The 17,167-nt window shown below is 43.1% G+C and overlaps 1 protein-coding gene across 2 annotated transcripts in view; it reads left to right on the top strand.

Moving 5' to 3' along the window:
- GRB14 (growth factor receptor bound protein 14) overlaps positions 1–17,167 on the top strand; it is a 172,832-nt gene that overhangs the window by 104,392 nt on the left and 51,273 nt on the right. For both annotated transcript variants that reach the window (XM_056110377.1, XM_056110378.1), the window contains one exon: positions 9,072–9,228. In XM_056110377.1, coding sequence (XP_055966352.1) covers positions 9,072–9,228 — 157 coding nt within the window. The remainder of the gene's footprint in view (positions 1–9,071; positions 9,229–17,167) is intronic.

Below are 17,167 nucleotides of genomic sequence, written 5' to 3'. Positions count from 1 at the left end.
CAAAAAATTACACACTTTGTGAAATAAAAATGTTTGTATAATTAAAATTTATAAGTCTGTATTGAGTATATTCTCTTTGCCAAACATTTTGATAGCCTTTGCATGGAGCACAAAGTTTGTTTGTTCCACAGATCTTGATTATGCTTTAGATAATGAATAAAGAGAGTTTATTTCCTTCAAACAGCTTACTAGTATTGTTGAAGATAAATGCATTCAAATAGAAGACAGCAAAATAAATGTACAGGGGAGAAGCACATAAAAAAGCCTTGAGCATTTGAGAAACACTTTTTCTTTTGGAGATTACGATGGAAACTGGGCCAAATGATAAGTAAGGACTTGTAAAGTAAAGCATGCTATTGGTCAGAGAAGAATTGAAATGTGTTCTGAGTAAAGAAACCTCACAGCTGAGAATGAATGGGTTGCAGGTATTTGTAATATTTGGCAAGAACCATATAGTGTCCTATTACATAAGGCTCAGTGACTTAGGAGTGTGTGTTTGCTGTTGAGTTAGGGCAGTATTCCATTGGTTCCACCCTCCCTGATTCTTTCCCTCCCTGACTTTGTCTTTCAAGCTTCCTTACCTCAGATGCCTCATTGAATACTGGAATTTCTAGGCCTTGATTCTCTTTCTTCTTCCCTTTTTCCCTTGTCAGATATATATTTGTCCAGGTTACTGCCTATAAAAACTTGATGGTTCTTGTAAAATCTTATCACCCCGAAGGTTGTGTGTTCACGGGCTCACTGGATGGCACTGTCTCACTGCCTGCGTTCGGTGCTCTTGAGCCGCTGTGTGTCGCCTGGATTGGAACGGCTGTTGGCCAAGGGCAGACGGAAGAAGAAACGAGGGCCAGGCCGGTCTATATCAATAGTAGTTTATTCCAATCCTCTTCACTCCTGTCTTTCTCTGCCTCCTTCTCTTCTGGGCCCCAATCTTGGAACCTCTCTCCTTCTGGCTCTGACTCTGGATCTCTGGAGCCTGAGCTCTCTTGCTTCTGACTCCCCTTCCGAGCTTACATCTTAGTTTATGTAGCAGTCTCATAAGGCGGTGACATAAAGGTGGGTTGAATACTGACGAATCAACAAAGAGAGGTAAGACCACTCCTCCAGGAGATTAACTCAAGGATAAAATCTCATCTACAGAGATTACTTCAGAGTACTAGGAGATCCACCCAAGGGTGGGATCCCAACAAGGGTGTGTTCTTCCCTCAGTAATCTACTTAAATAGTTGTAATAAATCTACTTCTAATATTTCTAGCAATGTCATTCTGTATGAGCACAGTAAGAGATATAAATTTAGTTTGGTTCTTCCTGAGAACATCTCACTATACATTTCGCAGTCCTCAGGCCAGGTTAATCTTCCTAGATCCAGCAGGGTCCTAGTCTCGTCATTACTTACTTTTGGATCATGAAAGCATTTGTCAATGATCATGCCCTCAACTTATAGTTGAGTATCGTGGCTCTTTGGCCTGGCCCATTTTGATGCCAGCGTAGCTCGCTGCTTGCCCTGGGTCCATTCAGTCCCTCATCGGGACCCTGCCTTTGGGGTGCTAGGAACTAAGGGCAACTGAGTCAAGAAATCAGATGCCCAGGAGTAAATATTATTTGGAGTCAATCAACTACCAAGTTACAAAGCATAATATTAACTGTCTTCCTGTGTCCACACAGAAAGGACATTGCTTACAATACAAGTTCAGTGTTCTTAGATGGGTGTGACCTGACAAACCTAAGCTACCTGAGGAAGGACAAAAGAGTGTTATCCTACAGTTCTCATGTCAGGTATGAAGAGAGTGTCTTACACCCCATCCCCATGATATCTTAGATAGCTTTTGGGTCACTCCAAACCCTCTTTTGTATCTTGGTAATATGCTGAGTCTTCATGCCCTACTAAATTTGTAATTGTTGCTTTGTTAGTACGGAATTTCCTGCTAGGAAATAAACTCCTTGAGGACAAAACCCATCTATGTCTGGGACAACCTTTCATTAAAACACTTAGAAATAAAACTAGTACATTGCATGTTAATCAACACAATGAGATACTTGAGTTAGGATGACAGAAGCCGCTGAAGTTTAGTAACAGAGTGACCTGATTAGATTGGCTATTAAAAGTTTATTCTGCCAGCAGCTTGGGGAGGGATTTGGAAGGAATCCATGTGCAAAACAAGGAGATAAGTTGGTGGGGTGATGACTCAGGATGTGTAGCCTCATGGTCCACACTGATAGAGGTACCGAGAATTCAGAGGCTTATTGATTTGTAGAAAGATCTAGGGATATTCTCAGGATATTCTCAGCACTCTTTCCGTCTCTTGGCATGACTTATCTTCATGTGAGCTCTAGTTTTTTTCACATTCTCTCTCTGTATGAATAATGACAGCTTAATCCTGAATGTTCCCAGTTTAAAAAAAGAAAAGAGAAGGAGAAGGAAATCCCACTCTAGGTTATGTGAACAGATAAGCGGATTGACTGGCTCTGATTAGTCATGTTCCCATCTCTGAAAAAATCATGGTCACCAGCAGGATTCTGAGCTCTGCTGGATTTATCTGTATAACCCTTTCTATATATAACTGAAGCCGTAAACTGGTTCTAAAAGTAATTTATTTAAGGACTGGGAATGGAGCTCAGGGGTCTAGAATATATAGTTTTACACGTTCAAGGCCCCAAATTTGATCTCTGAGACCACATCCCTCTTTGCACTTGCATGCTCTGCAGGGGGTGGTGGGGGGTGCTTCTCAGCCTGCTGAGCCTGTACACTGTTAATATCATCAGGATCTGACATTGAATCATCCAGTCTGGTTGGTCTGTGGTTGAGCACTGCTAGATCCAGGGTCTAGGTACCAGTTGTGGTCCCTGGTTGTTCCTTGGTTAGTCCCTGGTTGAGCATTGCTTGGGAATACCCAGTGTGAGTCAGGAGAGGAATAGATATAGAATGACTGCTTCCATTTGTGAGATATTAAAAAAAGTATGAAATTAATATCCAAAGCCAGGAAATATGGGCCAGGAGGACCCATCAGTGGGTTGGAATTCCCACAAGGATGTGGGTTAATTAAAATAGAGCAGGGTCCATTATGACAACATTAGTTGGAAATGATCACTCTGGACAAGAACTGAGTGGTAAAGTAGATAAAGGGATATGCATAATAACCTTTCAGCATCTGTATTGCAAACCTATAATGCCTAAAATGAGAGTGAGAAAGAGAAAAGCAAGAGATAAGAGAGGTGCCTGCCACAGAGGCATGCTGGAGTGGGGGGTAATTGAGGGGATGGAAGAGATGGAACATCGGTGCTGGGAAATTGTACTGGTGGAGGGCGGAGTGTTGGAACATTGTATGACTGAAGCTCAATCATAAACAGCTTTGGAATGCTCCATCTCATGGTGATTCAATAAAATAAAATAATATTTTAAAAAAGAAGTAAAATTCTAAATTAAAAAATATTTTTATTTGTAGCACTCGCTAGCTTCTTCGTTGTATGTAACCTTATGATGACTGATGTCAAGATGCCCAGCTTGCGAAGTTCCTAAATGTCTAAAAACCTTTGCAAGCCAACAGCAGCTGCATACTACAGTGTTGCTGAAGGGTGAGCTATCACAATGACAGGCTTGATGCGGAGGGTGGAAGTGGTTCTGTTCCTGTGGGAAGAAATCAGTCTGACAGGGTAGGTACTAAGTATCTATCCAAAAAGAAACTTTACACTATACCCCTGTTATATGCAAGTGTCATGATCTTGTTTGCTTTAGGTTTTTGAAAGTTCTTCCATCATTTCCGCAAGCTTTTTAAGCTCCATGTGAGATTTTTTTTCTTCTTGGGTCACACCTGGCTATGCACAGGGGTTACTCCTTGCTCTGCACTGAGGAATTACTCATGGAGGTGCTCGGGGGACCATATGGGATGCTGGGAATCAACCTTGGGTCAGCTGTGTGCAAGGCAAATGCCCTGCCCACTGTGCTATCACTCCAGACCCTCCGTGTGAGATTTTTACCTACATTTTTGTTTTAAAATGTATTTTAGGGGGTATGGTGCCGCAAGCAGGTCAACCCATTCCTGTGGGGCAAGTGCATGAGCAGCCTAGTGGTGCCTTCAGACTCCTAGATACCCCAAAATTGCTGATGTGCCTTTGGCCAGACCCCAACAACTTGGGGCCAAGTTTACCAAGAAGTTAAATGGCCAAAAGTTAGGTATGTGTGAGACACACCCACAAACCATTTCTGGCTCAGCTATATAAGTTCATTTATTGGCCTTCTACAGAAACCCATAAATCTCAAAAGAGATTAAAAGATACAGTTAGGACCTGTAGCGCAGAGGTAGGTGGGAACTGTGACTGAGATCTCCAAGGCACGCTTGGATTGGGACTGGGCCTCTCCCCGCAGGTCCCCAGTTTTCCAGTAGCTTGGCAGTCACACCCCCAAACTCCGGTGCCATGTTATCTCATTAACGGCCAAGACCCAGGGACTATAAACTAAAACTCCTGAAAGAGAGTGCCACAGAATGTTCTGAGCCCACGCCAGGCCGTCTTCACCTGGGCGCCCCAGAGGGGGGCAGGTGAGAGCCGTCTTTGCCCCAAGGGACCCAGCTCTGGCAGCCAAAACCCTTCACAACCCAACTGCCGTCATGCTCAAGGCTGCTTCCATGCGCTGGGGCCAAGCCTCTCATGCATGAGTGAAGTCCTACAGAACCCAGGTAATATGGAACTTTATGACCTTGGACTCTGGGCTCTACGGGACCAGAAATGGAGATCCTCTGCCCATTTTCCCCAGTCTCCAGTGACCCAGGGGTCACACCCATAAGCTACCTTCTGCGGGCGCCAAATAATCTCACCATCAGCCACTATCCAGATCACATGGCTGCTTCTCCTGAAAGGGAGCACAACATGAGACCCCCAGAATCATGCCACCAGACTTTCTGCCAGGCTGTTTAACATGGGAAACCCCAGAGGAGGGGCTCGTGAGAGCCCTCCCCGCCCCAAGGGACCCAGCTCTGGCAGCCAAAAACCTTCACAATCCAATGGCCGCCAAGCTCAAGGCCACTTCTCATGAGCATGGGCCAAGCCTCACACATGAGTAAACATATTCTTGGGTCGCATGGCCGCTTTCCCTACCCATTCTCCATAATTACCACACCATATTTGATGGGGTTCAGATAGTAGGCAACAAATCATAGAGGGAAATACATATATATGTGAATATATACATATTTTCAGATATATACACCAAAGCTCACATCACCCAAACCTTAACAACATGTTAGTGATATCCTATAAAATGTCTTAATGGCTCCTGCCAAAACAGAACAATCTGCACACTGTTTCCTATATGAACACTTTTTTGTAAGCATGTTCAGCAGTTCTTCATAACAGACTTGATCATTTGATTTCCCGTTAATCGTCGATTTGCTCGAGCGGGCGCCAGTAACGTCTCCATTTGTACCTGTCACGTGTTAGTGTAGCCCAATGGTGTCTGTTTGTTCTAGGAATACAAAGAGCCTCAAACCAATCGTTCATGATCTTGATGAAGAAGTCTGACCATCTGGTAGGTGGGCGGCCATGTGGTCTTTTGACATCCCATGGAATCCAGTCGGTAATGGCTCTAGTCCAGCAGTCGTCTCTAAATCTCATTACGTGACCAGCCCATCTGATTTTTGATGCCTTGGGAAACGAGACAGCGTCCCTGATTCTTGATCGTCAATGGAGATCGAAATTCCTGATTCTTTCTCTCATTTGAGTGAAATGTGATATTCCAAGCCTAGCTCTTTCAATTCCTCTGTGGGAGACCTGAATAGCATTCTCATCCTGTTTGCTTAGGGCCCAGGTCTCTGAGGCATATGTTAATGCAGGAAGAACAGTGGAATCAAAGAGATGTGCCTGGAGCCGGAGGTTTGGAGGTTCTTCGTCCTCTTAGCTAATTCTTCGATGCTCTTGAAGGCGTTCCAAACCGCTCTTTTCCTCCTGCGCAGCTCGGGTGCCAGGTCATTTGTCATGTTGACTTCTCGACCTAGGTACACATACCTGTTGGATTTGGAGATGGTTGTTCCCGTTGAGAGTGAATGGAGCGTCAGGAACGAGTCTGTTTCTCATAAACATTGTCTTCGTAAGATTCAGCTGTAGTCCGACCTTTCCACACTCATGGTCGAAGTCGGCCAGCATTTGTGCAGCTTGGCTAATGTTTGGTGTTATTAAAACAATGTCACCAGCAAAGCAGAGGTGGTGTAGTTGCCGACCATCTATCTTCACTCCCTTTCCTTCCCATTCCAGTCGTCGCATGATGTTCTCGAGGGTGGCAGTGAAGAGTTTTGGTGAAATGGTATCACCCTGCCGAACCCCTCTCTTGACATTGATGATTACTTCTTTGTAGAATGGTGAGATCCTGGTAGTGAATTCGTAATATAGCTCATGGAGGATCCTGATGTATTGAGTTTGAATGCCCTGATTGGCTAGGGCTTCAATGACCGCTTCCATCTCAACAGAATCAAAGGCCTTCTTTAAATCAATGAATGTTAGAAAGAGCGGCATCTTGAACTCTCAAGAAACCTCAGTGAGCTTGGTTATCGTGTGGATATGGTCCATGGTGCTGAATCTTTTGGGGAACCTGGCTTGCTCGTATGGTTGTCCTTCATCTAGTGTTCTGCCAATCCTATTCAGGATCACTTGAGTGAACAGCTTGTAGATGACAGACAGTAGGCAGATTGGGCGATAGTTGCCAATGTCGTGGATATCTCCCTTCTTGTACAGTAGTACAGTCCTACTGGTTTTCCATTGGAATGGAACCTTGCATTCAGACAGGTTGCGTGTGAAGGGCCGAGCCAGCGTATTGATGAGAACTGACAGCTGGTTTTTCAGGGTGTTCAGGTCTAACCTTGTCTGGGCCGGGTGCTTTTCGTTATTTTTCCCGGCAAAATGGCGTGTCAGATTTTGGAATGGAGAACAAAATTCCAAACGGGATCGGACCGCCGTCTCCTTCATGCAGAATTCTACTTCACAGAGCGGGGAGAAAGGGCTGAAAAGTTTAAGAAGAGAACTCCCCATACGACCACCAACTGGGAGCTCTTTGGCACTATTGCTGCAACATGGGAAGATGCCATTGTTGACAACATTGACGAGGAATACGATCATCTGGTTCAGCACCTCCATGATTGTGCGAGGAACGCCAAGAGAGAGGTAGCCACACACAAAAAAAATGCCTGTCTTCGAAAACTCTTGAGCTTATTTACCAACGTGGTTTGGCGCATGCCTCAGGCAACTGCAAGTGAATATCCAAGCTTGCAAAGCAGTGCAGAGATGCAATTAAGGAAGACCTCAAAGAGAGAAGAACAGAAGTGCTGGTAGATGCGGCAGAAGCCTGGAAAAGCATTCGTAACGTCCGTCTGTCCTTCGCCAACTACAAGACCAAGATGACTGCCCTCCGACGTCCTGATGGATCTATCACATCTTCCATAAGGGCAATGGAGAAGATTATCCATGACTTCTACTCAGATTTCTTTGATAGCCATGTCCACTCTCCCACATGCCAAATTCCACAGGATGGATATGTCGTTCTGAATGTTCTCCCTTCCGTGTACAAGATAGTTTATCCAGTTTGTGTTGTGTATACTTATTTAGCTGTAAGACAGCATTTTTTTTAAGTGAAGCATTTATTTTTTATCTTATTCAATCATTGTGAGATACAGTTACAAGCTTTCATGTTTGAGTTACAATCATACAATGATCAAACACCCATCCCTCCACCAGTGCACGTTGCCCACCACCTATCTCCCCAGTATACCCTCCCCCTTTCCCACCCTCCCACTGCTTCCATGGCAGACAATTTTCCCCACGCTCTCTCTCTGCTTTTGGGCATTATGGTTTTCAATACAGATACTGAAAGGTTATCATGTTTGGTCCTTTATCTACTTTCAGCACACATCTCTCATTCCGACCTATCCCTCCAACCATCATTTTCTTAGTGATCCCTTCTCTATTCCAGCTGGAGACAGCATTTTTAATAGTCAAGTTAAAATAGTTTATAGAATAAAATGAAACATTATTTTAATTTGCATTTATTTGAAGTGCTAAAATGTCCATATTTTTGTAAAGGCATATTTTATTGAATTTTCATAGAATTTTCTATTTTTGCTTATGTTGTTACTTATTTTTTTACAATTTGTTTACTTAATATAATGTGTCATGATTATAGTGAAAAATTCTAACATTAGAGCACAAGTTGGTAACTATTTCAAGATATTTTATATTTAAAAATATAAACGTGTAGAATGGTCACACTTGCTACTAAAATAGCATCTTAATAGACTAAAGACATGGGGAAATTAGTGGCCAGTGGCCTTTAAATAGACACTGAAGAGAAAAGAGTAAAACTTGTTTGAAAAAGTGACATTGAAACATTATAAAAAGTTTGGGGAAGACAATATTCATTCAATGTATAAGCAGGTTAGATATACAACTAAAGTCACAATTGAATTAACCAGTCAGTAGCACTGCACTGTAGCACTGTCCTCCCATTGTTCATCAATTTGCTTGAGTGGTCCCAGTAACATTGTGAGAGTTGTTGTTACTGTGTTTGGCATATCCAATACATCACGGGGAGCTTGCCAGGCTTTGCCGTGCTAGCAGGCTCAGTACTCTCATTAGCTTGCCGGGCTCTCCAAGAGGAGCGGAGGAATCAAACTTGGGTCAGCCGGGTCAACTGGGTGCAAGGCAAACACCCTACCCGCTGTGCTATTGCTCCAGCTCAACCCGTAATTACGATGGCATATTAAAATATGCCACTCAATGCCTCTTTTGCAAACCACAGCACCTAAAAGGAGAGATAGAACAAAAGGGAATGCCCTGCCACAGAGGCAGGATGGGATGGGGAGATGGGGGATGGGAGGGATACTGGGATCAGTGGTGGTGGAAAATGGGCACTGGCAGAGGGATGGATACTCGATCATTGTGTTATTGAAACCCAAGCACAAAAATTTGTAAGTCTACAACTGTACCTCATGGTGTTTCACTAATAAAAATTAAAAAAATAAAATAAAATAAAGAACTGAAAGAAAAATATGTTAAGGTATTTTTAACACATTTCCTTATGTCCATCTGCACAGGTTATTAAGGTGTACAGCGAAGATGAGACGAGCAGGGCTCTAGAGGTTCCCAGTGATATAACTGCCCGAGATGTTTGTCAGCTATTGATCCTGAAAAATCATTACATCGATGATCACAGCTGGACCCTTTTTGAACACCTGCCTCATACAGGTCTAGGTAAGGATACAAAATCCTAGCCACACATTGCCTTTGTGTCCTTTTTATTTTCAATCATACCTCAAAACTTTTCTTCAGGTGTTGAAAAGTAGGTAAAAATTAATAATAGTTTTTTGCCTTACTCTTTTATCTTTGTCATTGGGGGTTTACAGACAAAGTAACAGAAGATGGAAATGAGAATAGAAATTGTGGTGGAACATTTTATGCCTCAAGCCCTATTGTAAACAACTTTGTAAATTATAGTGACTAAATAAAAAATTTTAAAGTTGGACTCAGAAAGATAGTACAGTGGGTTAGGCTTTTGTTTTGTACTCAGCCAACATGAGTTCCATCCCAGTCACCCAATAAGGTCCCCTAATTCCTGCTAGGATTGATTCCTGGATTTAGAGCCAGGGGTAAGCCCTGAGCACTTCCAGGTGTGGTCCAAAAACAAAAAGAAAAAAAGGAAAGAAAACTTTTAGGGGTTAGAGAAATACTATAGTGTATAAGGTACTTGACTTTGCATGCCCACCCTGGATTTGATTCCGACACTCCATATGGACCCTGAGCACCACCAGGAGTGATCCCTGAGTACAAAGCCAGGAGTAATCTCTGAGCATTATGGGGTGTGACCCAAGAACAAAACAAAATAGATAAAAATATTAGAATTTAGAAAATATGCAAGTATTTTAAAACAAATTAACATTTCAGATGTTTGCATTAAAAATAAACTAAAAGGGGGAAATTCAAAAAAATTTTAAGTTTCACAAACAGTGTTTTTTGAGATATGATTGACAAATATTATTGCAATATATTCAAAGTGAAAAAATAGAAAATATATTCACTGACCACCTTTTGTTTAATGAGCTGTGAAATAATGATCTGTGGACATTTGCAGCTAAAAGATACACTCCATTTTTTGAAATATATATTTTATAATATAATAAATAGAATCAACTTCTTTTAGAACTAATTTTTGAGTCGATTATAGGCTAATAGGCATGGAAGAAATAAACAGTGTTGGCTCTTTATGCTATGTATAGCCTAAATTTTTTCATAAAGAAATAACTCCTTTACTATTGTTTTGGGCTGGAGTGATATAGCACTGTAGGTAGGGCATTTGCCTTGCATGCGGCCGACCTGGCTTTGATTCCTCCACCCCTCTCGGAGAGTCTGGCAAGACACTGATAGCATCCAGCCCACACGGCGGAGTCTGGCAAGCTGCCCGTGGCATATTCGATATGCCAAAAACAGTAACAGTAAGTCTCACAATGGGGACGTTACTGGTGCCCCTTGAGTAAATTGACGAACAGCGGGAGGACAGTGCTACAGTGCTACCATTGTTTTGTTTGTGTGAGCCCATATGGAGAAGGTCATACTGCACACTTGTGGTGCTCAGGGAACCATGCATTTCTGAGGATTAAACTGAGCCTCCTATGTGTACCTTTTAAATTAATATATATAAATATAAAATAATTTTTAGATAAAATAATTTTAGGGACAAAATTGATAGATCTTGAGGAAATTATGCTAAGTGAAATAAGTAAGGAAGTAAAGCAATTGATAAATGGTTTAAAGCAATTAATAAATATGTCAAGTATGAACAATTAAACAAATTAACTGGTAGTAGGTAGAGATGGTAGAGAGTCCTCCCGTTGTTCATCGATTTGCTCGAGCGGGCCCAGTAACGTCTCTATCATGAGACTTGTTGTTACTGTGTTTGGCATATCAAATACATCACGGGTAGCTTGCCAGGCTCTACCGTGCGGGCGAGATACTCTCGGTAGCTTGCCGGGCTTTCCGAGAGGGTTTGGAGGACTCCAACTCGGGTCGGCCATGCTGGCCGCTTGTAAGGCAAATGCCCTACCACTGTGCTATCGCTCCAGCCCTAACTGGTAGTAAACAGCAAAAATACTGCCTACACTTTATAAAAGCTTGTGACTATAGGGGGAAAATTCTTACGGAAGGAATATGGGTGAAGGGGGCTTCTTGCTACTGGATAGCAATAGAACTTTGGTGCTCAAAGTAGTGTCACTTACACATATAGACCTGAGACCTTAATCCCCTGAAACCACATAAATGGTTAGCTAATGATAAATCAATTACTATAAAATTTTCATTGAAAATTCATTTTTGGTGAGGTGTAGTGTTTTCAGTTTTTCTTCAGTTAATTTGATGGGGTATATATTTTTTTATTCATCTAAATGAGACAGGATTCATCAACTAATGTATCTCATACTCATTTTTATGGATATTGGTGTTAAAATTATGTTGCAGTGGAAATAAATGAGAAAGAAGGAATTCTTTTATGGCAGTGCAATTTAATTCTTTGAATTCTATGTTTTTTGTGATTTAACATAAAATTACAGAGCTTTGAAACACCCAAAATGTATTCTCTCACATCTCCAGAGTCTGAAAGTCTGAAATCAGTATAACTGAGTTGGAATCAAGGCATCAGTTGGGATACACTCCCACATGAATCTCAAGGGAAAATCAATTTCTTTCCTTCTTGGAATTTTCTTATTCTCCTGTCACTGAGTCACTATAATTTCTATTCTATACCCTCAGTGATCACTTTCCTTTCCTTTCTGTGTTTCAAATCTCTGTCATCTCTCTCTTCCTTATAAGAGCTTTCAGGGTTCACTGAGATTGTCAGAAATGACCATATTTCTTTGCAGTCTAATTCAGTCACATCTGTAAGGTTCTGGGTTTCTTCATAACATGCATGGGTTCACTGGATCAAATGTAGCTATCTTTAGGGGCCATTGTTCAGCCTGTGTCCAGCTAAAGTAAGTCAAAAACTCCTTCATTTTATATGGCAAAAAACTTTAGTAATAGTAAGTCATTTGTAATAGTTTATCAGAGAGAGCCCAGTCAGTTCCTTCAGTTTGTTTAAAGAATCATATCCCTGTCATGCAACTCATTTCTTTTGCATAGACAGCTACTGATATATGTGATTTTCCCTTTGTTTGATGCATTAGAGGCTTCCAAAGTTATTTGATCTGTGGCCCTTCCTTTCAGGAAAAGAAAATCACTTAGACATCCCTACTCCACCCAAGACCAGAGGTTTATCTTCCTTAAACCCACAAAGCCACCCACAATTCTACTTCACCCACAATTCTACCTGAGACAACTATACACCCCTCCCCACAACTTCTAGTGCCTGCATATCAGTAATATATCCCACTTTGTGAAACATTACATTGACCAGTTTACACCCCAGAGCGAAAAACCAAAATAAGGTTCAATTCAAATGACAAGTTTCTCTTTGTCTTATGAAATTGAAAACAGTTTTCCAAAAAGGTATGGTTTTTCAGAGGCTCCCCCTTAAAAAGATCTTGGGATGTGGGTTATATAAAACTGTCTCCATTCCCAGAGTTTCCATAGGTGCTGATAGACTCCCAGTTTGAAGGCTTGTCCTGGCATATGTCAGTACCTCGGAGACAGGACAGAGTGAACAGCGTGGATGAGAAGTTTGACAGTCTCCTGGGGATTCTGAACCCAAGTTCCCACCCCCACTCCTAGTCCCCCACATCCAATTCTTGTTGATGGTTGATGAGCTACAATAAGTCAGCTGATCTTGACAGCTGAACATATGCCTGCGAAGAAAACATGGATTCTAAGGTATACTTTGTTGGCCAGTGCACCTTCCTGTCTCAGTTTTCTACACCAGAAAAAAAAAAAAGAATCTCACAATACATATTTTTTCTTTCTTTTTTTTTAAATTTTATTTATTTTTTATTTATTTATTGAATCACTGTGGGAAAGGTTACAAAGCTTTCAGGTTTAGGTCTCAGTCATGCAAATATCAAACACATTTCCCTTTACCAATACTTATTTTTTACCATGAAGAACCCCAATAAAACCCCACCCCCACCCCTCCCAGTCCCTGTGAGGAAGATGAATTCTAGTTAACACTCTATCTGCTTTGATTAGATTCACTGTTTCAATAAAAGATTCACCACTGTTATTTAGAGTTTACCCCCCCCCCCCAAATCAGACATGCTGAAAAAGCATTGTGAAGTGATTTGCTTTATACAGCTGAGTTCAAGAATTAAATGTTAGTTTTGGATTTCTGCTATTTTACTTATTGACCCTGGAAGTATTTCTACTGAAAGTCAGATAGTTAAGAAATTGGTTTCTGTGCTCTGGAGTCGTGGCTGTGCTGGAGAGCCGCTCGTGGGGGGCAACTGGTGGCCTCGGTAGGGCGTGAAGGGCGGACCGGAACGCCCCCCTTCCCATGAGGTTTTAGTCGCCCCCACACCCCCGGCTCATACCTGCTGTCTACAAGGCTCCCATGCGGCCACCATCTTTCTTTCCAGAGAGGAGAGGGCGAATGGGGCAACACCCTTTCCCCTCCGGACAGACATGATGGCGTGGATTAACGCATAGTCCGTTCACTTTTCTGCTCCAAGCTGCCGGGTTCTGCATTAAGTCCTTGTGCTTCTGGGGCTGTAGCTGTGCTGGAGAGCCGCTCGCGGGGGGCAACTGGTGACCTCGGTAGGGCGTGAAGGATGGACCGGAACGCCCCCCTTCCCATGAGGTTTTAGTCGCCCCCACACCCCCAGCTCATACCTGCTGTCCACAAGGCTCCCATGCTGCCGCCATCCTTCTTTCCAGAGAAGAGAGGGCGAATGGGGCAACACCCTTTCCCCTCCGGCAGACTTGATGGCCCTGGATTAACGCATAGTCCGTTCACTTTTCTGCTCCAAGCTGCTGGGTTCTGCATTAAGTCCTTGTGTTTCTGGGGCTGTGGCCATACTGGAGAGCCGCTCGTGGGGGGCAACTGGTGGCCTCGGTAGGGCGTGAAGGACGGACCGGAACGCCCCCCTTCCCATGAGATTTTAGTCGCCCCCACACCCCCAGCACATACCTGCTGTCCACAAGGCTCCCATGCGGGCGCCATCTTTCTTTCCAGCGAAGAGAGGGCGAATGGGGCAACACCCTTTCCACTCTGGGCAGACATGATGGCCTGGACTAACGCATAGTCCATTCACTTTTCTGCTCCAAGTTGCTGGGTTCTGCATTAAGTTCTTGTGCTTCTGGGGCTGTGGCCGTGCTGGAGAGCCGCTCATGGGGGGCAACTCATGACCTCGGTAGGGCGTGAAGGACGGAGCGGAACGCCCCCCTTCCCATGAGGTTTTAGTTGCCCCCACACCCCCGGCTCATACCTGCTGTCCACAAGGCTCCCATGCGGTCGCCATCCTTCTTTCCAGAGAAGAGAGGGCAAATGGGCAACACCCTTTCCCCTCCGGGCAGACATGATGGCCTGGATTAATGCATAGTTTGTTCACTTTTCTGCTCCAAGCTGCTGGATTCTGCATTAAGTCCTTGTGTTTCTGGGGCTGTGGCCGTGCTCCAAACTTAACTCTGATTTTCAGGGAGAAACGTTGGGTGTTTTACTTCCCATTGATCACTTTGTATATAGAGAGATGTTGCGTGGCCGCATAAGCGGCCGCGCGGTTTTGAGGAAATGTCCTAGTTCCCGCATACTCGAGCTGTGCTTGTAGAGGCTTCTGGTCACCGGGGTTCCATCTGGGGGAGGCGGGATGCGGTACCTACCCCATCTGGGACTTCCCGATGATCTCGGCTCTTTTTGGAACCTGTTTTTTTTTTTTTCCTTCGGGATCTGTGGATCCCGCCCTCCATGTAGTCCTTCTCTTCTGCTGAATGCTGTAAAGATGGCGCTGGGGGGCGGGCTGTGGGCGTGACTTCCGGAATCTGAGGTTACCTGGGAGTTGTAGTCCCGGCAGATTTGAGGAAAAGTCCTAGTTCCTGCATACTCGAGCTGTGCTTGTAGAGGTTTCTGGTCACCGGGGTTCCATCTGGGGGAGGCGGGATGCGGTACCTACCCCATCTGGGACTTCCCGATGATCTCGGCTCTTTTTGGAACCTGTTATTTTTTTTTTCTTCGGGAGCTGTGGATCCCCGCCCTCCATGTGGCCCTTCTCTTTGGCTGTATGCTGTAAAGATGGCGCTGGGGGGCGGGCTGTGGGCGTGACTTCCGGAACCAGAGGTTACCTGGGAGCTGTAGTCCCGGCAGATTTGAGGAAAAGTCCTAGTTCCCGCATACTCGAGCTGTGCTTGTAGAGGCTTCTGGTCACCGGGGTTCCATCTGGGGGAGGTGGGAGGCGGTACCTACCCCATCTGGGACTTCCCGATGATCTCGGCTCTTTTGGGAACCTGGTTTTTTTTTTCCTCCAGGAGCTGTGGATCCCGCCCTCCATGTGGCCCTTCTCTTCGGCAGTATCACACAATACATTTTTTATGCCTTTTGTGACAAATTTAATTTCTACTCATGATAGTTAATCTCTTAGAAATTTTATGTTCACTCTATTGATAGCTCACAATTTTGTTCACTTATGCATGGCAAAGCCTGGCAAACTACCTGCGATGTATTTGATATGCCAAACACAGTAACAACAAAGTCTCATGATGGAGATGTTACTGGACCCGCTCGAGAAAATTGATGGACAACGTGAGGACAGTGACAGTGACAGTGATGCTTGTGAAATATAGCATTTTTTAAGTACAAAACCATAATATATAGTTACACTCTTTTATGCTCTTATCTTTTTTGGGGGAAATTGTGAAAACTTTTTTTTGTTATAATTTAACAATCTACTCATAGTTTGAGTTTTATGCATAAAATTTACTGTGTAAATCAAGCAGCAGTTTTCACTGAAACAACTGAAAATTACGTTAGGAATAAAAAAGCACAAGACCTTTAATGTACAGGCTTAAAATGAAACATTAAGAATTAATTTGAGCTGCATACTAAATTTAAGCATTAGGGATTCAAACGTAAAAATATTTCTCCATTTTCTGGAAAATTGTTAAAATAAAATCAGAGATTTGCTCGAGCAGGCCCAGTAACGTCTCCATTGGAGACTTTGTTGTTACTGTGTTTGGCATATCGAATATGTCACGGGGAGCTTGCCAGGCTCTGCCGTGTGGGCGAGATACTCTTGGTAGCTTGCCGGGCGCTCCGAGAGGGGTGGAGGAATCGAACTCGGGTTGGCCATGTTGGCTGCGTGCAAGGCAAACGCCCTACCGCTGTGCTATGAGAATGTTATCTTGTGGCTTCATCAGCCATGCACTGGATCAGCCACCAGTTTTTGAGTAATAGAGTTCCAGAGCTTTCTTGTGCTCATTTCCTTTTTTGTAAAAGTCAGATTATAACTTCAAATGGAAGAAAAATTGCTGACATTACTCTGTCTACGTGCTAGCATGTTTTACCATCTTCCATTTTTTTTTTTATTTTAACAGCATAGCAGAAGAATGACCACTGTGAGGAGCTAGCTGTGGTTCCCTCTATTAGATAAAAGCTGAAGTGGTTTGGGATTTTATTTTTTATGTAAACACATTTGCAGCAGCTATCTAGACTTATAGCAGTATTAGATAGTTCTCCTATTTACGTTTTAAAATAAATGGAAAGAACTAAAGTAAAGTGTGTTTGCCTCTTAAAGATGGCACACAAGTCTGGGAAGATAGCTCACATGGTAGAGCATACGGTTCTCAACTTGCAGAGCCCAAAGTTTGCTAAGCACTGCATGACCCTAGAGCAGTGCCCACTGTGTCTCCCGTATAGGAAAGATAAAGTCAAGTCAGTGGTACATGCCCTTTGTCAATAGAATGACACTGACACCTTTAGCTGTACATCCTCCCAGAAGGCTGTTGATAAGGATCCAAAGGTTAGTTGATAACGAACCAAACTGTTTTCTAGAACTTTTTTTAACTAGCTTGTGACCTCTCTATATTTTTCTGGAATACTAGATCTCCCTTTGGTCAAAATTATGAGTTTTCAGTGAATAGAAAATAGAGGAAGTGACTTTTATTTTTACCAACATTTTAATATAACTCAGTTCATTTTAAATAAGATATATAGATATCAAGAATTTAATGATATGATGCTATCCACAATTTAACAGCAGTGCAGTAGCTTTTGTTATTTTCTCTA

The sequence above is a fragment of the Sorex fumeus genome, unplaced genomic scaffold, assembly GCF_029834395.1.
Source record: "Sorex fumeus unplaced genomic scaffold, SorFum_2.1 ptg000009l, whole genome shotgun sequence".
In the NCBI taxonomy this organism is placed as follows: domain Eukaryota; kingdom Metazoa; phylum Chordata; class Mammalia; order Eulipotyphla; family Soricidae; genus Sorex; species Sorex fumeus.
The sequence above is the reverse complement of the archived record's forward strand: the minus strand, read 5'-3'. Positions and strand labels throughout refer to the sequence as shown.